Source organism: Bufo gargarizans, chromosome 8, assembly GCF_014858855.1.
Source record: "Bufo gargarizans isolate SCDJY-AF-19 chromosome 8, ASM1485885v1, whole genome shotgun sequence".
Taxonomy (NCBI): domain Eukaryota; kingdom Metazoa; phylum Chordata; class Amphibia; order Anura; family Bufonidae; genus Bufo; species Bufo gargarizans.
Window position 1 is genome coordinate 31086784 of NC_058087.1, and position 22140 is coordinate 31108923.

Consider the following 22140-nt stretch of genomic DNA (forward strand, 5'->3'; position numbering starts at 1 on the left):
GGCCACGGTCTTCCTTGCACTCTTTACCAGGTTTTCCTGGGTGCGTACTCTGGCTTCGGCGGCGGCTGCTGCCTTGGGCCGCCTGGTTTTTGCAGGTGGCATTTCCTTGCTGCCTTCGGGTGCTTCGCCTTGGTGCTGTGGTCCCTCCCCTCTTGGACTGCTTTTGAACGTCCCAAGGTCTTCTGTGTCCCCCAAGGAAATTGGGCGAGAAAACGAGATTTTTGTATAACTTACCAGTAAAATCTCTTTCTCGCTCTTTCCTTGGGGGACACAGCACCCACCCATTCATTGGTTTTTTTCTGCACGGTTTCCGAGTTTTTGTTTACCCGTTGGGTAGTTGGCTTGTTGTTTCCACTTGTTGGACTTTGCCTTTTCTCACTACTTGGACACGCAACTGGCAGCCTCTCTCTCCAGGCTGAGGGTATAGCTGATGGAGGAGGGGCTTAACAGTTTTCACTTAGTGTCACGCCTCCTAGGGAGATGAGCTATACCCAAGGTCTTCTGTGTCCCCCAAGGAAAGAGCGAGAAAGAGATTTTACTGGTAAGTTATACAAAAATCTCGTTTTTTTCTTATTAGATTACTCGATTAATCGTAAAAAATAATCTATAGAATACTCTATTTCTAAAATAATCGTTTACTGCAGCCCTAGAGTCCTATTAAAAACGGCATCCCAGAAAAAGGGTTCAATCCAGATCATAACCCCCTCAAAACTTGACCTCCCCCCTTTTTTTTTTTTTTTTTTCTCTCTGAAAGACTTCAAAATTTAAAGGCTATGCTGTATACATATTCAGAAGTTATTAGTTATGTTATTACTGTGTATTTTATCATCAATATCTTTATTTTTCACCTTGGCTCTAGAAAGGAATGACTTTGCTCCTTATCACTGTTTTCTCTTCTAATGCAGGAATTTGAGACCACTTAAAACCTCACAGATGGTGAATTCCTGCAGTGTTGGCAACCTCTTTACAGCTGTCAGGTATGGCACTACAACTTTCTGAATATAGATTGAGTGGTGGAGTTGAGCCTTTGGAATTTTTACATGAAATTGAATGTCCATCCTTTTGGGGTTTTTAAATCTGTCCAGCATCCTGTGCTGATTAATTCTCATTCCTCCTAAATAGACCTAGTAAATAATAGGATTTATTACTAAAGTGTCCACAAGAAATGTTCACTACTTTTTTTAGTTATAAATAAAATAAAGAAACGGATCAGCTGCGCTAATAGTCGAAAACAGCCATATTAAGAATCTCTTATTGCTGTTGGGATTTTCCCATCATGCTCCAGTTAAAGAGGTTGTACCACAACTTAATATATCTACTAGATAATATAACAATCTTTCAATTTAAATCATTAAAAAAAATGTACTTGTCTAGATATTGCTGCAATTGTGGTCCTCTCCCTGGACTTTCTTCCACAGCAGGAGGTGCCATAACAAGCATGTAACAGCATTATCTAGCTGCAGGAGACTGTTCTAACAGTAATCTAATATTTAATCATGGGGCAACCCCTGTTGGGACAGTAGTTTACCGTGTGATCAGCACAGAATTGCATTGGAGTTCAGTGATGATTGAAGCAAAGTTCCCTCATTGTATATGGGCTTCACCAACGTGTGCACACCATCTCATTATTCACATTGATATTGGTGCCGCTGTAATTATTGAAGCTAAAAAAAGTATTGCAATGACAATTGTCTAACTTTTTTTTTCTTTTTTCTTTTTTCCATTTTTATCTAAGCAGAAAACAAAGCCTGAAATCCACGAGCAATTTGTCCCTCTGTTTAGATTCTGAAAGTGATGATGAGCCCCTAAAAAGAAATGTCGTAAACCATAAAGCAATAATTATGGGTAAAGATTCTCCGCCTGAAAACCTGGACAAGGTAAGAACTACGAGATATTGCTGGAACCATCAACCGAACTTGGTCATTAACTTGACAGATCCAAAACAAATGATTTTCAAAGGCTACGCTGAGATGTGTACAATGCAGAAAAGGGCTAACTATCTAAAAACATAATAGAATCTGTAACTATCGCTGTTAGCAGTCACATCGGTCTAAGAGGAATAAAACCATACAGCACAAGGGGTAAAGGAATGGGGGTCCATTTTATTGGAATAGCCTTTGTGAAACTCACTTTTACGTATAGGGATGAGCTGCATATTTCTGTGTTTAATTGGTCAGACAATCTCTCAATATGACTCTAGATATTGTCTGTACATGTCATTTCCATATATTCCTTTTATGAAAAAAAACTAACAGAATTGGTAAAAAAAAAAAATATTTAATATTTGTTCTCTAGAAATCAAATTCAGAAAGCGTGAAATGTCAAGAGCTTGCTGATACAAGCTTTGATGAAATGAACGATGACGAACTGATGGCGGCTGTGCTGGAAATTACCAAAAAAGATATAAACAACGAAGAAGAGGAGAAACTGGCGAGCAGTCCGGATACTGGATTTGGTGGTGATGATGAGATGCAGGAAACCGTTGAAGGTATGGAGACTATAGAGGAAGAGAATTCAAAGGCTGGGAAGAAATTATGTGGCTCTTCAGCTTAGTTAGTGATCAAACACTTTACATATTTTTGGGGCTCAGTTTTTCACTAACTGGGGATCTATAGAAACCTATTCCCAGGCGTAAACTACCCACTGTGGTGATGTTGATCACTGGCAGATCTGATCTTTGCTAATGGCTCTGCAGTGCCAAGATCACCCAGTGGTCCTCTGACTGCTGTGTCTGATAGAGGCATTGACATTGCAGGTTCTGCTCTCTGCATTGCATTTACAGAATGCTGTGTAGACTGCAGAAGATAAAACACTAGCAGTTATAAACTGCTTTTGTCTTTCCAGGATCCAGCATCTGACTAGCTCATGCAAGTCTGAATAAGCAGGATCTTTAAGCACGAACTGTACATTTATAATGGCATAGGTTTAAAACCTAGGACTATTCTCCAAAGTGTTAACGAAAAGATTTTAGCCTTTTGAATTGCTAATACCTCACAGTATTTTATAAAGTTTATCTGTACATAAAGGATTCACCATAGGAAGTCGGGTTGCATGTTGTGCTCTGCATTTCATTTTAACTATATACTACAATAATATGACCTCTCTTTAGCCGTTCCTGGTGCTGCTCAGTATAGTGACCTGGCCAAAGACTTTGATGAAAATAAAGAGAACAAGACCCCGGATGGCTCCCAGAATGACATGGACTGGATGCAGCATGAGCTGGATAGAGAGCGAGAGGAGCTGGAGCTGCAGCAGGCTTTGGCACAATCTCTCCAAGAACAAGTGAGAGATCAGTAGTTTTATGTTGAAGCACCTACTTGCAAGTAGGTCTGCTTAGGTTCTGTTCCTGACACGTTTTTGCCCTATGTCAGAACCACACATTTAAGCGCAGTTGTACACAAAAGTTTAGAATTCTGCTGTAACATTCCCATTGCTTTCAATGCACTTCCATGTTGTAAAGACTCTTGTGCATACACATCTGCATGATCAGTTGGTAGATTATCCCTGCTATCTGGATAATAGAACAAATTGATCGATTAACTTTTTAACTTTTAAATTTTTTTCTTTGCTTATGATCACAGGAGGCTCGAGAATTAAGAGAAGATGATGAACTGAAAAGAGCGACAGAACTGAGCTTACAAGGTGATGCAGCTTTACCTCTGTACACGCCGGCCACATAGAATGAATGTGAAATATTCAGATGATTACTTTACGCTTTTTCATTTACAACACTACATACATGTTAAGTAAAATGAGCTAATTATAGAAATGTTAAAGGGGTTGTCCAGGATTTTTATATTGATAGCCTATCCTCATCGGGCTTATTTTCCCCAGTTTCACGTCTAAGACTCTGCAGATAACCCCTACTCACGGAATCGCTGCGATAAGATTCCCTGCCATTTACGCTGGGTTCAGACCTGAGCGTTTGCGATGGAGCGCTCTGTATGCGTGATTGTACGGGCGTTTGCAATCGCACATACAGAGACAAGCGACTGCCCGTTGTCGCGCGTTTCCGCTGAAGTCTATGTACGGGAACGCACGACAAGACGCCCCAAAGAAGCTCATGTACTTCTTGGGGCGTCGGGCATTTTACAGCGCGATCGTACGTGCTGTAAAACACTCAGGTGTGAACCATTCCCATAGGGAATCATTGGTTGTTGCCTGTTGAGCGTTATACAGCGCGTAGGAACGCGCTGTAAAACGCTCAGGTGTGAACCCAGCCTTACGGAACTTGTATGCAGACCAGCCCTGTCGTTTTAAGACCTCAAGTGGCCTGCAAGTGTTTAGAGATATTTTTCTTTCTGAAGAACAGGTTTCTCCCTATAGTGACCTCCCTACAGTTATCAGTTGACTTGGGGGGGAAATAGTTTAATGCTTGCTAGATGCTTGACATGTAGTTACCAACATGGCCCTGAAAGTTGGGTAATGGCATTGAAATGTAAGTGTAAATTTTTTTAATTGTACCTTGAAGTGTCATTTATCTGTTGCTGTCCTATTTCTGGATACAGAGTTTAATAGCTCATTGCTGGATGGGATGATGTCTGATGAGGATTCTGGAAATGAAGATGTTCTAGACATGGAGTACACGGAGGAGGAAGCTGAGGAGCTGAAGAAAAACGCAGAGGTAACGTCTCCTCACTGTTCATGTGTCCATTAAGAATGGATTTATTTTTGTATCGCTGGAACTTGTGTTTAATGCTCCTTGTGCTGTTGACTTTCAGACTGGAGAACTGTCGCACTCCTATCGTCTGGTGAGCGTCGTCAGCCACATCGGAAGCTCCTCGTCCTCTGGTATAAAACATTTCTTTCCCAGAGTTCCTTTGAATTGTTTTTACAGTGGATGTTTTTTGGGGATCTGTAATTCTCTCCCATTCTCTTTTTTTTTTTTTCAGGCCACTACATCAGTGATGTGTATGATATCAAGAAACAAGCATGGTTTACATACAATGACCTGGCTGTGTCGAAGACGCAAGAGAGCACCGTCCAGCATGACCGGGATCGCAGCGGCTATATATTTTTCTATATGCACAAGTGGGTACTAGGGTCTTTTTTAAAGCTTTTAACTCCATAAACTCAGATGCAGGGCAAAAATAAGTGTAAATCTCGCTCATCTAGGCCTGTGGATTTGTAGGTTGCTTTCATAATGACAAGAACAGGGAGAAATGGTCACATCTGGTACATCACATGACCAAGATTGTGCAGATCATTCATGGTCTGTGGATAGTTCGGTGAGGACCCTGATTGACAAAACTAGAATATGCACCCTTAATGACTGCCAATGCGTCATTTTACTACAGTCATTAGTAGGCATTATTCTACAGCACCATGGGTTGGATGTCTGGCTGTTCTAAACAGCAAGGCATTCACTTATTGATCACTCTATAGACAGCACTTATCTGTGCGTTATGCATGGTCCCTTTAATCGTAGGGTGACTAGTCGCATGACTATGCTGCTTGAATCATTGTTTTCCATTGTAACTAGGACTGATATGGGAGTTTCAGTTTTATGGGAAAGTCATTAAAGTCTCTGCGCTTTTGGGGAGCACTTCATTACAAAAATATATAAACGTAAAAGGGAAAATAAAGTCCACCAATCATATTCAAAGCCTGGACACAGTGAGCTCTATTGGGGCAGGCGATGCCTTAAAATAAGGCAATATGGTGGGATAATGTAAGACTTTCCTTGGATACATAAATGGACCTGAGCTGCACCCCTATGTGATGTCTTTTCCCCCTTAAAGCAATCTGCACACTACTAGTGGGACCCCCACTTATAACAGCAGGAGTCCCCTGTGGGAATAGACCAGTAGTTCACATGCCTTACAATGGCTTAATGCAATTCTAAAGGGCTGCTGGAGATAACCAAGCACTGTAGTCAGCAGTTTCATAGACCATAAATACAGTGGTGGTCTCGCACACACCACTGCTCCAATCAGTCATGGGAATTGGGGATCCCCAGGAATCATACATTGATCACAATCCCCTTGGACCTTAAAGGGATCCTGTCACCAGGATAATGCCTATAGAGACGTTCATATGTGCAGTTAGGTCTCCTCCTGCATGCTTTAAATATACATGTGACTGCCATCAATGATTTTAGTTTTATATAATTTTTTTTTTATTGATGCGTTTATTACCTTCTTAAAGGGGACTTTTCACCGATTATTACACTGTGAACTAAGTATACAGACATGTAGAGCGGCGCTCGGGGATCTCACTGCACTTATTATCCCCGGGCGCCGCTCCGCTCTCCTGCTATGCCCTCCGGTATCTCCGCTCACTAAGTTATGGTAGGCGGAGTCTTCCCTTGTTCTTCTGTAGCGCTGGCCAATCGCATTGCAGAGCTCACAGCCTGGGAGAAAATAACCTCCCAGGCTGTGAGCTCTGAGCTGCGATTGGCCAGCGCTACAGCAGAACAAGGGCAGACTCCGCCTACCATAACTTAGTGACTGAAATCTCTGCCTACTATAACTTGGTGAGCGGAGATACCGGAGGGCATAGCAGGAGAACGGAGCGGAGATACCGGAGGGCATAGCAGGAGAACGGAGCGGAGATACCGGAGGGCATAGCAGGAGAACGGAGCGGCGCCCGGGGATAATAGTAAGTGCAGTGAGATCCCCGGTCGCTGCTCCATGTCTGTATACTTAGTTCACAGTGTAATAATCAGTGAAAGGTCCTCTTTTAAGGAGCCCAAGGGGCTGCCCCTATTGCCGTTGTAGCCCAGCACCGCCCCACATCCAATAATGCTCTCCTTCCAGCCCCGACATCACTGCCCAGAAGAGCTGTAATCCCGCGCATGGACACGTGCATTTCCTGAGGCTGCTGCCAGCACAGGGAAAATAGACCACGTGGGATTACTGTTCTAGGTAGTGACGTCCGTGCACGGACACTTGCAGTGCCAGCACGGGACTATGGCGCTTCTGTGCAGTGACATAAAGGCTGGAAAGAGGGCATTATTGGATGTGGAACGGTGGTGGGCTCTAGGGTGCAGCTGGGCTCCACCGGCAATGGGGACAGCTCCTTAGTAAGGTAATTAGTGTATGAATAAAATGGATATAGGTTTGTTTTTTTATATGTATGAAATCATTGCTGGCAGAAACACGAGTATATTTATAACATGCTGGAGGAGACCTAACACATATGAATGTCTCTATAGACCTAATCCTGGTGACAGAATCCCTTTTAAAGGTATTGTCCAGCCTCGGGTTATGCCATCACTGGGTGATCAGACAACCCGCACCTCCACGATCCTGCTGTTCTTTGTAGCTCCTTTTCCGCAACTACAGTACGCCGTGAACATTGTAGTGGACAGAGCAACAATCTATTGGTCAAAAGGCAAAAAAAAAAAAGTTTATCATTTTTGTTTTTCTCCTTTAGACTATTTAGAATTTTCTTTTTAGGGTCCATTCACACATCAGTGTGTGTTATGCGGATCAATAGATCCGCAAAACAGACATCGCTAGCACTTAATAGAAAATGCCTATTCTTCTTTGCAATTGCAGACAAGAATAGGACATGTTCTATTTTTTTCGGGATCGGAATTGCAGACGTGTGAATGGACCCAAAAAAAGTTAAGTAAAAAAAAAAAATCCTTTTTCTTTCCCTCCAGGGACATATTTGATGAAATTGTTGAAGAGGAGAAAAAAGCACAAGCAAGTATTGACCCGAACAGATCAGCCAGACCCCCGATGTGACTGGTGGAGCGCCGGCCTCTAGACTTGCACTGAACTCCAGTATGTTGGATTTGTGAGGTGTAATAAGCACATTAACAGGACCTCACTGCTAGTTCTGTAGCTTGCTGCTGTGTAACCCGGGATCACGGCACAAACTGAAATCTGCCAATGTCACAGCTACTGAAGTTTTACATTTGTAAATGGGATTGCAGAGCTCTTGTTATCCTGTTTGTTTCTCACAGCAATAAGCTTTTTGTGTCCTTGAAGACCTTTGTGACACTACACAACTAACTGCAGTACCTCTAGCTCCCAGTAGAGGCGACTTCTGAACTGTTTTCCCTGCTCTTCCATTCTGAAAATTTGGCTGTAATGCCAATAATGTTAATAGTTCAAAGGCAGAGTAAACTTTCATCTCCATTTTCTTTTTGTGCAGTTTATCTGTTTTCCCGAAATCAGCCGTTTCCTTTTAGGTTTAGTGGCCCTTTAAGGCCGCACTATTTGAATGAGCACTGCTTTTTTTTTTTCTCTTGAAAGAAATGTAAGTTTTGTTAATACTTTGTACAGGAGAAGTTACTATATGATCCTTTATTTCTCCATTCCTGCTGGTTCATAGCAATAAGATGGTGCTGGAGCATGCACGCTGTTCCGTGGGGGGTTGGCGCACATTGCTGCCTGGCACCGATGACAATCTGTCACGAAGATGACTATTTTTAACCATTTTTATTTCTGCCTATCTGCTCCTTGTCTTTTTTTTATACGTGAGGGCATTAGTCCTGAAGTTTGTCGGGTCTCGCATCCTTCCTCTGCTGCAAAACTAAACGCGTTTTTTATACCTTTTGGTTGTTTGTTCCTCTGAAAATATTTCACCGAGTCCTTATGTTGCAGTTTTCAGCTTCCAAAATGCAGTGTTTAAGTCTTTGTAACGTCCTCTGCTCCTCTCTCCCCCTGATATTTTCCGGTAAGGTGTATTTTGATTTTGTTGTACATATTCTATTTAACTATTTTAGTCTTTTTGTTTTTATGTTGTCTTTCTTCTGTATGAAAAAGACTTAAGTTAAATAATTTGCTGCATTGACAGTGTTTTATTCTCCCCCCCCCCCCCCCCCCAACACATAAGAGTTTACTGTCCACTTGTTATCAGACATCTTAAAGGGGTTTTCTGCTTTTGCCATATTCATGGCCTATCCTCAGGCTAAGGGCTTATTTGCACAACTGTATTTTTGGTCCGCATCGGATGATCTGCATTTTTGTGGATTAGATGCAGCCATTTTAACAGGGCCGCAATACAACGCGGACAGCACACTGTGCACCGTCCACATCCATTTATACGTTCTGCAGTCCCGCAAAAAAGATACATGTCCTATTCTAGTCCATTTCACGGACATGGATAGGTATTGTTACAATAAATCCGTCACGGTCCTTATTTTTTTTTTTTTGCGAACCGCAAAATACATATGGATGTGTGAATTCTCCCTGAGTCCTCAATGTCAGATTGGAGGTGGTCTGACTCCCGGCAACCCTACCGATAATCTGTATGAAGAGACTGCAGAGCTCCTGCGAATGCTGCATTCTCTTCACTGTTTACCTGCCCTCCAGTGACATTGTAGTGAGGAGCAGGTGTAATTGCAGCTCCTCCATCCCATTCTCTGGAATTGCTCTGTACCGTTCAAGTGCATGGGACAGGAGTTGTAATTACACCTGCCCTCCTGGAGAAAGCATAAAACCCCTTTTAAGAAGGACTAAGGCAACCTGAGCGTTAGTTTTGTGAAACCATTCATTAGATGTATACAGAAAGTTCTGCTGAATTTGCATTATTCGAAAACGACGCCACTCCTATCCACGGGTTGTCTCTTGTATCGCAACTGGGTTCCAGTTGGAGTTGTCCAACCAGTAAGTTTGCATAGATCATAAAAATGAAGCTTGTTCACCATTTACATGTTAAAAACCAATCCAATGAAGAGCTCTGATCTTTACTTTATGAAGCATAGTGCAACCGTGTGCTCAAAGCATATAGAAATGTGCTTGTCCATCTAATGGGCTGAGCACTGCTGGTCACACATGCTCAGTCACTCTCACCACAGCCAGGTCTTTGCATAGTGAGCATTGGTTCACTGCAGGGTAGCCAATGGAAATTGTCAGTAAGGAGCAGAGCCTCTGTAATAGCAAGGTGGTGTAGCTGAGAAGACTCCGGCAAGGGAATTAAGAAGGGACTGTATTCATAAAAAAAAAAAAATATATATATATATATAATGCTAAAAATACTGCATATTGCTTTAAAAAGGCAGTGGTTTAAAAGATTTGTACAATTGGATGTCTTTAAAAAAAAAAGCTTCTTGAGCAGCAATGGGCTGGCCCTGTCAGTCTCATGTCTCCTCTGGGTAGCTGTAAAAGCACAGAGGATATCCAGCTACTAATCTGTGAAGTGGGGTGGCGCATGCACAGTCAGCACCTGCACTGCTCTGGTAGCAGCAGTAGAGCCCCCTCCACTTGCACTGTGCTCCCAGGAGTGAGATTGATGGGGCTGGGGTGACATGTCTGGCCCTGTCAATCGAAGGGGGTTGGGGGAGTAGAGTTCCGGGGCAACGTCACAGATAGTGAATATCTTGCACGTTTTATATCCTCTATGGAGCCAGACTAAAGGGGTTCTAAGAGTATGTTCCCCATCCGAAAGTTGCTGTCAAAGCGGATGCTGTTTTAGACATGTCCCCCACAAGCTGCAGAAAAATGGTCACTAACTGCTGCCTCTTTCTCCAAATATCAGCTTTTTTTTTTTTTCCTCTTTATCACCTTTTCCTAAACTAACGTCTTAATTCTTTGCCAAATCTCTCCCTAAAGGATCAGATCACAGCTGCCCATAAAGGGTATGGAGAGGGAGGGGAGAAGGAGTGAGGGGCAGCTGCAGCTAACAGTTGTCTTCTAACAAAGTGCTTTATTTACATCATTACTGCTCATCATGTCAGAGAGAGAGAGACTCTTGTTTTCTCCATGTGCAGTCTATAGGAGACATCATAGCTGCTAGTCTAAACCCACAAGTTCAGAGAGAACTAAAAATTAGATATATCTATCTCTATATCCTGCAGTGGGAGTTGCTTAAAAATATGCAGAATAAAAGCTTTATATCAGGCATGGCCAACCTGTGGCTCTCCAGCTGTTGTAAAACTACAATAACCACCATGCCCTGCTGTAGGCTGCTAGCTGTAGGCAGTCTGGGCATGCTGGGAGTTGTAGTTTTGAAACATCTGGAGAGCCTCAGGTTGGCCATGCCTGCTTTATATGATGGTCAGATGCTATTTCACATGTATACACACATGGCAGTGTATTCTAAAGTCAGATGCAAAAATGTCAATTTAGGCTGCAGATTTCCTATCTTTGCAGTGTATAGGGTCTAAATCCACATATAACTTGTGGATTTTTCTGTTGCAATTTATGTTCTGTGTTAATGTATCCTGGTTGAAAAAGCACTTACTGCGGCAGTGCAGCATTCCTGCTCCAGACCCTGAAGTCATTAAAGGTAGTGTAAAGGGCCCAGTGCTGGCTGAAATGGCGACACTCCGGGTGGTCAGGCGTCAGCTATATGGCGTTCAGCGATCAATCCATCGCTGAAACTTAAAGGCCCCTTTCACACGGGTGAGTTTTCCGTGCGGGTGCGATGCGGGCGGTGAACGCATTGCACCCGCACTGAATCCTGACCCATTCATTTCTATGGGGCTGTGCACATGAGCGGTGATTTTCACGCATCACTTGTGCGTTGAGTGAAAATCGCAGCATGCTCTATATTGTCCGATTTTTCACGTGACGCAGGCCCCATAGAAGTGAATGGGAAGCGTGAAAATTGCATAGTCTCCTCCAGATTATAACCCTTTCTTGGCAACTGGGCACCAGATGCATCACTGATCCAGCATTTATGGGACCAGTGGGGACACAAGCTTCACCAACCTACAAGTGTGCAGGATCTTGAGGCCCAGCTGTAACAATTCTGGGCAAATGTGCTGCAGGATACCATACTGTATGCCTCCAGGCTAGAGGCCGTAGCTCATCCTGCCTCCAGGCTAGAGGCCGTAGCTCATCCTGCCTCCAGGCTAGAGGCCGTAGCTCATCCTGCCTCCAGGCTAGAGGCCGTAGCTCATCCTGCCTCCAGGCTAGAGGCCGTAGCTCATCCTGCCTCCAGGCTAGAGGCCGTAGCTCATCCTGCCTCCAGGCTAGAGGCCGTAGCTCATCCTGCCTCCAGGCTAGAGGCCGTAGCTCATCCTGCCTCCAGGCTAGAGGCCGTAGCTCATCCTGCCTCCAGGCTAGAGGCCGTAGCTCATCCTGCCTCCAGGCTAGAGGCCGTAGCTCATCCTGCCTCCAGGCTAGAGGCCGTAGCTCATCCTGCCTCCAGGCTAGAGGCCGTAGCTCATCCTGCCTCCAGGCTAGAGGCCGTAGCTCATCCTGCCTCCCCTCCAGGCTAGAGGCCGTAGCTCATCCTGCCTCCAGGCTAGAGGCCGTAGCTCATCCTGCCTCCAGGCTAGAGGCCGTAGCTCATCCTGCCTCCAGGCTAGAGGCCGTAGCTCATCCTGCCTCCAGGCTAGAGGCCGTAGCTCATCCTGCCTCCAGGCTAGAGGCCGTAGCTCATCCTGCCTCCAGGCTAGAGGCCGTAGCTCATCCTGCCTCCAGGCTAGAGGCCGTAGCTCATCCTGCCTCCAGGCTAGAGGCCGTAGCTCATCCTGCCTCCAGGCTAGAGGCCGTAGCTCATCCTGCCTCCAGGCTACCTATTGGCAGGAGAACAAGGGAACTGAGATGTCTTGTTTTGTCTTATTTTCTTCTCAAATCCCTTGTCTGCAGGCAGATCTGCATGCCTTTGTGTGGATTTACCGCTGCAGATTTCCTTGCGGAGTTGCTACAGCAAGTTTCCATTGCAATTCCGCAATTTGTGCAGATAGCCTTAGACTAATTTTAGATGAGCGCTCCGTGGGATGGCTGCATTTCCGAAACCAAACCGTGATCGGCACATTTATAATGATGCTGTCCGTTCCTGCCAGACTGTGGACCTATTGTACTGTACTGACGGGGTTATGTACAGTAGACCTGTTGGGAATAAACTCTCAGCATCATAAATTATGATAATGCACCGAGTTTGGGTTAGAGGAGCAGAGCAGTATTCATTTAAGGAAATGCAGCCATTACACATACTTGTGTGACACTGGCCATAGGGTATATCCACACATGACTGAAATGCTTTTGATTTTGCAGCAGAAAAAGATGCGCCAAATGGTGCAATTTTTTTGTTGTTGCAGAAATGCTGCTGCTTTGATGCAGATTTCACTCTGCATTGCAAAGAATACGAAGACTGAGATGCTGCTGATCTGTTATCTATAAGTCAATTTCTATCCATAGGTAATCTTCTGCTGCAGATAGTGTTGCAGTGTGCAGGTGAGAATTGCTAAAACTCATTTGCTTTGCTGGTTCTGTATAACGCTTCATGAAAATCTGCGGTGGCAGATGTGTAGCATTTGTCATGTTTGGCCATACCATTACAGGACCAATGTGGGTTATGCCTTGAATGGGTTGTCTCACTTCAGTGTCTTTTATCATGTAGAGGAAGTTAATACAAGCCACTTACTATATATTGTTGTTATTCATATTGCTTCCTTTGCTGGCTGGATTCATTTTTCTATCCCATTATACGTTGCTCGTTTCCATGGTTACGGCCACACTGTAATCCAGCAGCAGTGGTCGTGCTTGCACAATATAGGAAAAAAGCACTAGCCTATGTTTGCTCCCGGTCACCAGAGAGGCTGAGGCTTTTTCCTATAGTGTGCAAGCACGACCACCACTGATGAATTGCAGGGTGGTCTGGGAAATGAGCAGTGTATCATGTGATGGAAAAATGAATCCAGCCTGCAAAGGAAGCAATATAGAGATTCGCAATAGATTAGTAAGTGGCTTGTATTAACTTCCTCTACATGAAAAAATGTGATTAACTGAAGTGAGACAACCCCTTTAAGGATTTTAGACAGATGCTTCATGGAATTTCATTCACAGAGGGAGCGTTTGCAGAACTAGTCTAGAACCGTGGACAGTGCACAGAACCCAGCTGTGACGCGCTGCGTTAGGGGTCCTAGGGCTTTCACACTGGGGGTCATTTACAAAGACCGGCTTTTTATGCTTTTTTCACTGGCTTTGCTGGTGAAAGATTTGCTTTCAGCAGTCCATGCGCCTGGTGGAAAAACCTCAACCAGACTCTGGCTGCAATCATTTTCACCAACATGTATGCCTATTTCCAGGCATAAATGTTGGTAAATTCCTATGTGTTGAACATGCCATAAAAACGCCTATGTGACAACATAGGGTCGCACAGGCATTCAAAAACGGGGTTGTCCACTATTTTTACACCAAACCCTGACATAAAAATGTTTTTAAATGGCCTCCACTGTCCTCATAATTGAAGGCCAGTTTGACACAGTCGTATTCAATCCGGGAATCTGTCTCCGAGTGTTAGCGGTATTTCCCGGGCACTGCTCCTGTCTCATAAACTCGCAGCATTGTAAGGATTTATAACCTCACTTCCTGTCGGACCTCGACTGTCCTGAATTGTACAAAAAAAAGCCGTCCAATTCGGTACAGCTGCAGTCAGACTGGAATTCACAGCATTATAACTCATTCTGATGTTGTGAGTGCGTGTCACAGGCGCAGTGTTCAGCCCAGGAAATACAGGTCACATCCAGACAGTGCTTCCCAGAATTGAAAACTGGCCTTAAAGGGGTCCTCTTATTTTAGCAAATAGCATTTATCATGTGCAGGAAGTTAATACAAGGCACTTACAAATGTATTGTGATTGTCCATATTGCCTCCTTTGTGCTGGAGTCATTTTTCCATCACATTTTACACTGTTCGTTTCCAGGGTTACCACCTCCCTGTAACCCATCAGTGGTGGTCGTGCTTGCAATCACAATACATTAGTAAGTGGCTTGTATTAACTTTCTCTACATAATAAATGCCGCTTGCAGAAGTGTGAGCACTCCTTTAATGATCATAGTCTATGGGGTACTGCCTGACTTGGCAACACTGGAAAACACTGGGCAATTGTTTTTTTAACAGTACAATTTTTATTTTTTCCATTAAAACACTGAATTGACAGGATCCCCGTTTGATCTGCACATAGCCATTCCCAGGCTGCGGATATAGCCACTCCTATTTTTATTTCTTCTTGAGGACAAAACAGAAAAGTTGATGTTTTATAGGACAAAAGTGAAGAGAAGAAGAAAGTGCATTCAGAACAGTCCTTTTGTTTTCTTCAGATTCTGTTTCTTCCACTCTGGCAGAGCCTGGAACTCGTCACGCGTCATCCCAAATATTCCCGTAAACTCTTCATTGCTCAGATATTCCTGAAACAAAAAACATGAAGGTGACAGAGCCGCCACTCCAAAGCCGATGACTTACCGAGAGCTAGAGAACCACAACGTTTATCTACTCCTGTGTGTGAGACAGAACTGATGACCGGCATTGTCATAGACATTATATTAACCTATAGCTGGAAATAAGTGACCCCGAGCAGTAGTATAGTAGTTATATTCTTGTACATAGAAGGCGGTATTATAGTAGTTATATTCTTGTACATAGGAGGCAGTATTATAGTAGTTATATTCTTGTACATAGGAGGCAGTATTATAGCAGTTATATTCTTGTACATAGGAACAGTATTATAGTAGTTATATTCCTGTACATAGGAGGCAGTATTATAGTAGTTATATTCTTGTACATAGGAGGTAGTATTTTATCCTGTAGCAGGGATTTTTAATTGTATTTATATTGTCAGTATAGGGATGTTCTGTATATTGGGCTCTAATTTCCGATTCCCCTTGCACATACAGTTCAATATCACAGTTATTAGACGACAGCCCCTCACCTCTTTTCGGGAGGGGTCCACTCCGGGAGGCAGCTCCTCTGCAGTCTTATTAGTCAGAGCCTCAGCTGGTAAGACCTGGTACGCTAGAGACCCAAAGTTGGTTTGGGAGGTAAAAGAGTCCAGTTGAGTCCTGTCAAATTCCTGTTACAGATAGAGGAGTAAATGTCAGAAATGAACGTTGTTGTGAAGTCAGTTCCATGGCATCCGCACAAATATAGAACATGTCCTATTTGTGTCTGCATTATGGACAAGGAAAGGACAGTTCTATTATAGGCCGGACGTTCTGTTATGCAAAATGCGTAATATGTGTTTTGTGGATCCGCAATTTACAGACCGCAAAACAAGCAATGGGCGCGTACATGAGCCCATACAGACAGAAAAGCTGCAGCTGCATCCCCCTCTTCCCTGTTGACCATTTACTCTTTTACACTAGATGTTTTTTCTGGTGACTGAGGGATTTCTGAACTGTTGTATCTTGCAGAAATAACAGTATGTCCACCTTAAAATGGATGCTAATTTAATTTACAGATTGTAATTGTCATCTAGAGGTCTGCGTACGATACTTGCCTTGGAGATATCCTCAATGGCGTTGTCATTTCCCAGTTCGGCTTTCAAGTCCTCGTATGATTTTGTGTTCTGTAAAAAATTTGAAATTATTTATCACCCGTGGAATAACTGGAGCGAATGGAAAGTGTTCACTTTGATGTTTATCAAACCCTGGTTTGGGGATCCTTCAGATGATATTGGCAGCCAACGGAGGGTGCTTGGCACCACTTGTACCGAAGCAGTTGGGCCCTGCCGGAAGATCCATGGCTGCAGCTGATTGATTCCTCATTGTGGGAGCTAGTGGGGATCTGGATGGAAATCTGGATAACCTCATCGGTAAGGAAGGGTTGTCATAGGGGACAATAGAGCTGCAGGCTTTACACCTGTAAATTCAGCTGATAACCCCAACATCAGATTTTTATACTCATTCTGATTATAGGGTTTTCTGGTTTAGAAAACCCAAGAAATAAAAAATCTTCTTGGTTCACTCTGAATAAATAACTGGAGGGTGGTCTGCAAACAGTGTCTCGCTCCCTGTCTGCATTACATAACCCATCCATTAATTTCAATGAGAACTGTGTTACGCTTCATTTGTCCTGTAGGGGCGCTGCAGGGGATTTGAACACTTGCTGCTGGGTTATAGACCGATCACTGGAGGTCCCAGCAGCCTGGATCTGGGCATAGCACATACCTCCCATTTGAATCGATCCCATGCATAAAACCAGCCTGTGAATGTTGGGGGTTCGAATCCCTGCTTCACCACAATAATTGGAGTGTTGATATCACGACTGCCGGGGTGAGTCCTCAGATACTCCTGAGCTGTGACTGCTGCGTTTTTTTTTTCGATTTCATTTGCATTTCGGCCAATCCATAAGAAGACCTGCGAGGAACCGATAAAGATTTCTCAGAAAAAATTCTGGTTCTCCTTATATCTACTTCAGAAAAATCTGGCTGACAACCAATATGGCTGCCATTATGAAGGGGGGGGGGGGCGCTACACCAGAAATCTATGCCAGCTCCTAGATTTCATTTTCTGGTAGACTGACCTCCCGAGATGTGCCCCTTAATTTTGGCACATGAAATGCCAGCATAAAAAAAAAATTACGACTAGTGAAAGAAATGCCATTCTTAATACATTTCCCCTTTGTATTAAAATTCCTGACTTTTTCTTATCTCTGCTTTCTGTCAGTGAATGGGAACACTTTTGCTTGCATCCAGAGGCCAAAAAGCTTCACAGACCTAATTCTAGTCTGAGATAAGGATTTGCTGCTGTTGTATCCAGTCTGGACAATCCTCTGTGAAGCACACCTCTCTTTCCTGTTCTGATACTTTGTTACATTTTACCTGCCCTGATACATTGTATCAGTCTAGAGATCAAACAGATTACCTTACAGACTAGATACAAGTGTAACAAACCCTCAACTATGAGAAGTTTAAAGGGGTATTCCTGACTCAGCCGGTCATGCCTGAGATCAGAATTCTAGTCTAAGGCTACTTTCACACTTGCGTTCAGAGCAGATCCGTCTGGTGTCTGCACAGACAGATCCGCTCCTATAATGCAGACGATGGGATCCGTTTGCATTATATTTTAGAAAAAATTCTAAGTGTGAAAGTTAGTCAGACGGATCCGTCCTGACTTTGCATTGAAAGTCAATGGGGGACGGATCCGTTTGAAATTGAGCCATATTGTGTCAACTTCAAACGGATCCGTCCCCATCGACTTACATTGTAAGTCTGGATGGATCCGTTTGCCTCCGCACGGCCAGGCGGACACCCGAACGCTGCAAGCAGCGTTCGGGTGTCCGCCTGCGGAGCGGAGGACAGACGGAGCCATACTGATGCATTCTGAGCGGATCCGCATCCACTCAGAATGCATTAGGACAGTACGGATGCGTTCGGGGCCGCTTGTGAGAGCCTTCAAACGGAACTCGCAAACGGAGCCCCGAACGCTAGTGTGAAAGTAGCCTAAGGCCGCTGTTTTGGTCCGCATCCGAGACGCAGTTTTTGCGGCTCGGGTGCAGACCCATTCACTTAAATGGGGCCGCAAAAGATACGGACAGCACTCCGTGTGCTGTCCGTATCCGTTGCCCCGCAAAAAAATATAACCTGTCCTATTCTTGTCTGTTTTGGGGACAAGAATAGGCATTTCTACAATAGGCCGCCTGTTTCGTTCCGCAAATTGCAGAAGGCACACGGGCGGCGTCCTTGTTTTGCGGACCGCAAAAAACGGAACGGTCGTGTGCATGAGGCCTTATGCAGTGTCCGGAGTTACGGGAACAGCTGAGCGGAATGCGCTGTCGTGTTGGTGTCACTCCAGCCATCATGGCCGTCACAGAAGAGCAGTATTCTGATCTCCGCCATTAATGACTTAGGTGGGAATAATACCCCTTTAAAGGGGATTCTCTCACTTCTGCCATTTATGATGTAGAGAAAGCTGATCCAAGGCACTTACTAATGTATTGTTATTGTCCACATTGTCTCCTTTTTTTGCTTGATTTATTTTTCCATCATATTATACACAGCTCGTTTCCACGGTTACGACCATTGTGCAATCCAGGAGCTGTGGTCGTGCTTGCACACTGCTGATGGATTGCAGGGTGGTCGTAACCATGGAACGAGCAGTGTATAATGTGATGGAAAAATGAATCAAGGAGGCAAAAATGGACAATCACAATACATTAGTAAGTGCCTTGTACTTTATTAACTTTCCCTACATTATAAATTATATTTGCAGAAGTCAGACAACCCCTTTTAGGGCAGCTTACACATTCACTGAAAGCAAGCAGAGAGATCTTGAAAATGGAGAAGAACTGAAACAGAAAACATGTTCAGGGTGTCCTTATACTCAGCGATCGGGTCGCAGGATCCATAGGCAGGTTACCAATCATTGCCATTTGGAGTACAGGTGCTGCCCTGCAGTCTCCAGTAACCTGCTTGTGGATCCCGTGGCCGGACTGCACCACGTATGTCACCATTAGGCTCCGCACCAGTTGGCATCCTTCATTCTGCTGATGGAGGGGGTTAAATGCCTGCAATTTTATTCCCACCAATAAAATATAGGAGACCTCGCTAAAGGAAAGGCTATCAATATGAAAGTTACAGGGAACCAACCTGCTGTAAGAAATGTTCATTGTACAAGGTTAAAGGGGTGGTGTCATGCACTAGAGGAACCCTTTAAGCTTCATTTACATATAACCACGGAACCCTTTCATGGCGCTGCACTCGGCTGTCTCCTCTCCTGACATCTGTTATAGTAAATACTTGTATTCCCCATGTAATAACATTTCTGGAGCCTCCTTAGTCTCGGTGTGGTGCCCATCCCTCTGTTATTCCCCCTACAAGCCTATAAATAAATTGACAACTGGCTGCCAGTTGGGGGATGTGCACTGTCCAATAAGTGCTGAGGCGGATGGCACAGGGACACGCCCTTTTGACAAGAGGAGTGGTAACTACCTACTGTCAGTTAATTCATACATTTTCAGGAGGAATAATAGAGGAACAGCTCAACTCAGAGAAAAGATTGTGAATTTGAAAATTGTGATTTCATGAAGAATACAAATATTTAATAAAACTGACATGTCAGGAAAGTGGAGGGGGTGACTGATCCTCTTTAAAGACATAGCCACCTAATAGGCCTCGCCTCAGACCTGGGGACCTCACTTAGGCCCCAACTGTCATGGCAACCCATCGGCATTTGGGGGGCAATACTGAACTTTTTTTTTTTCTCTGCTTCGGCCCCGTGGGACTCTTAAGCCAGCGGACATTGTCCTGCGACCTAACTGTGGACACTGGGAATATCTCATCTTACCTGATCCCAAGCATCCAGTAGGAAGACATCGTCTTCACCCAAATCATCCTGGTTGAAATCTGAGATTTCAGTTGCACGGAACACCCCGGTCTTATTGGAGCACTCATACAGACGTGGGGTGATATCTGGAATTTCCTCCTGCAGCCTAGAAGAAAAGGATATTCTGTTACAAAGTGACACCAAGATCGATACATTCATTTAAAGGGAACCTGTCACCGGGATTTTGTGCATAGAGCTGAGGACATGGGCTGCTAGATGGCCGCTAGCACATCCGCAATATCCAGTCCCCATAGCTCTGTGTGCTTTTATTGTGTAAAAAAACGATTTGATACATATGCAAATTAACCTGAGATGAGTCAGGGACAGGACTTCTCAGGTTAATTTGCATATGTATCAAATCTGTTTTTTTACACAATAAAAGCACACAGAGCTATGGGGACTGGATATTGTGGATGTGCTAGCGGCCATCTAGCAACCCATGTCCTCAGCTCTATACCCAAAATCCTGGTGACAGGTTCCCTTTAAGGGATTAGCGCATCGGGCGGATATGCTGCAAAACTGCAGCAGTTTTGTGCCTATGACACTGGCTGACCTGTTACATGTGCACTTGGCTGCTGAAGACGTCTGTGTTGGTGCCATGTTCATATGTGCCCGCATGGCTGAGAAAAATGAAGTTTTAATATATTCAAATTTGGCTCTAGGAGCAACGGGGGCGTTACCATTACACCTAGAGTTTCTGCTCTCTCTGCAACTGCCGCACCCCCTGCACTTTCATTGACAGGACCAGGCAGTGCAAATGTCATCACGTCTGCCTGGCCCTGTCAATCAAAGTGCAGAGGGTGCGGCAGTTGCAGAGAGAGCAGAACCTCTAGGTGTAATGGTAACGCCCCCGTTGCTCCTAGAGCCGAATTTGAATATATTAAAGCTTCATTTTTCTCAGCAATGCTGCACATATGAACATGGCACCAACACAGACGTCTTCAGCAGCCAAGTGCACATGTAACAGGTCATCCAGTGTCATAGGCTCAAAACTGCTGACAGATGCCCTTTAAAGGGGTTTTCTGGGTGTTTAATATTGATGGTCTATTCTCAGTATAGGTCATCAATATTTGATCGGTTGGGGTCCAACTCCTAATACCTCTGCCGATCAACTGTTTGAAGAGGCCACATCAGTCAATATCAAAATCCTGGACAACCCCTTTAAGGTGGTAATTAATAAACAGCAGCATTAAAATACTGGCCGTCTGAACGATGTCTCTTTTCCATTGAAAACAGCTCAAGTGTATTTCAGCCTTTCAACTTCATGTTTACCCTAGAGATGAAATTCACAGCAAAACCTTCCTCACAACCTACATGTAGCTAATGCAGATTTTTCCACAGATTATATCCAAAGGTGCCCCATTTTTCTGACACAGAGCTCCCAATGCCCTGCCTAGACATACAGATTTGAAATACATTTCTGTTTGCCTGCAGCCACCTCTAGGGGGAGCTCAAGAGCTTATTGCAGACTGCATACATTATACTCACTAACCGCACAACATGCAGTGAGCTCCCCCTGGTGGCTGCTGCAGGCAGGCGGAATTTAGTCATTTATGCTGGGGGTTTTAAACTTGTGACATCACTAACCCTATAATAAACCAGAGTGAACACATGGACTCGACTTCATGGGTTTCTTATTATATATGACATAACAGAGTGCTCATAGCAGGCTTTACCTCTTACTGCTGGCATACTGGCTCTTGCCGCCTAGTGCCAACCAGAACTCAGATGGTTCCTGTCCCTCAGCAACCACCACCTTCTCTCCTCTGGATATGATGTCAGCCACGTTTTTGGCCATAGCTCTCTCGTCACCACTGCATCCCTGTGCAACATGAAAAAAAAGAACTGACTTCAAAAGATGTTGCACATTCAGAAATTTCCAGGAGGAATAACAGAGGAATGAGACAATGCAGAGATATAAGAAAGGATGCTCCAGATTTCCTAACACAGGCATGTCAGAAGAGGACAGTGGCTGTTCGCTTTACCTTGCCGCACCACAGGTAGCAGGTCCCCTTGGTCTTCAGGACAAACACATCGTTAGAATTAAGAGATGACGCCCGGACTGGGACTTCAAAGGCCTTGGTGTTGTATTCATTGGTGCCGTGCACATGGAACAGTCTGACCTCAGGAGGAGTGTAGTCACTCTCAGCACGGGAGGTACCACCCTGGGGATCACAGACATTAGTCGG

General features: G+C 44.3%; 2 protein-coding genes across 4 annotated transcripts in view; one reads left to right on the top strand and one right to left on the bottom strand.

Moving 5' to 3' along the window:
- The window catches only part of USP37 (ubiquitin specific peptidase 37), a 34766-nt gene extending 26031 nt beyond the window's left edge, over window positions 1–8735 (top strand). For both annotated transcript variants that reach the window (XM_044303843.1, XM_044303844.1), the window contains 9 exons: window positions 906–977; window positions 1739–1877; window positions 2296–2488; window positions 3110–3282; window positions 3582–3642; window positions 4509–4624; window positions 4722–4791; window positions 4893–5031; window positions 7610–8735. In XM_044303843.1, the coding sequence (XP_044159778.1) occupies window positions 906–977; window positions 1739–1877; window positions 2296–2488; window positions 3110–3282; window positions 3582–3642; window positions 4509–4624; window positions 4722–4791; window positions 4893–5031; window positions 7610–7694 (1048 nt within the window). In that variant the 3' untranslated portion in view covers window positions 7695–8735. The remainder of the gene's footprint in view (window positions 1–905; window positions 978–1738; window positions 1878–2295; window positions 2489–3109; window positions 3283–3581; window positions 3643–4508; window positions 4625–4721; window positions 4792–4892; window positions 5032–7609) is intronic.
- A 6009-nt stretch (window positions 8736–14744) lies between these two features.
- The window catches only part of VIL1 (villin 1), a 28837-nt gene continuing 21441 nt past the window's right edge, over window positions 14745–22140 (bottom strand). For both annotated transcript variants that reach the window (XM_044303381.1, XM_044303382.1), the window contains exons 14-20: window positions 21937–22116; window positions 21628–21773; window positions 19913–20057; window positions 16796–16984; window positions 16126–16194; window positions 15559–15699; window positions 14745–15037 (exon numbers count right to left, since the gene is read on the bottom strand). In XM_044303381.1, the coding sequence (XP_044159316.1) occupies window positions 14924–15037; window positions 15559–15699; window positions 16126–16194; window positions 16796–16984; window positions 19913–20057; window positions 21628–21773; window positions 21937–22116 (984 nt within the window). In that variant the 3' untranslated portion in view covers window positions 14745–14923. The remainder of the gene's footprint in view (window positions 15038–15558; window positions 15700–16125; window positions 16195–16795; window positions 16985–19912; window positions 20058–21627; window positions 21774–21936; window positions 22117–22140) is intronic.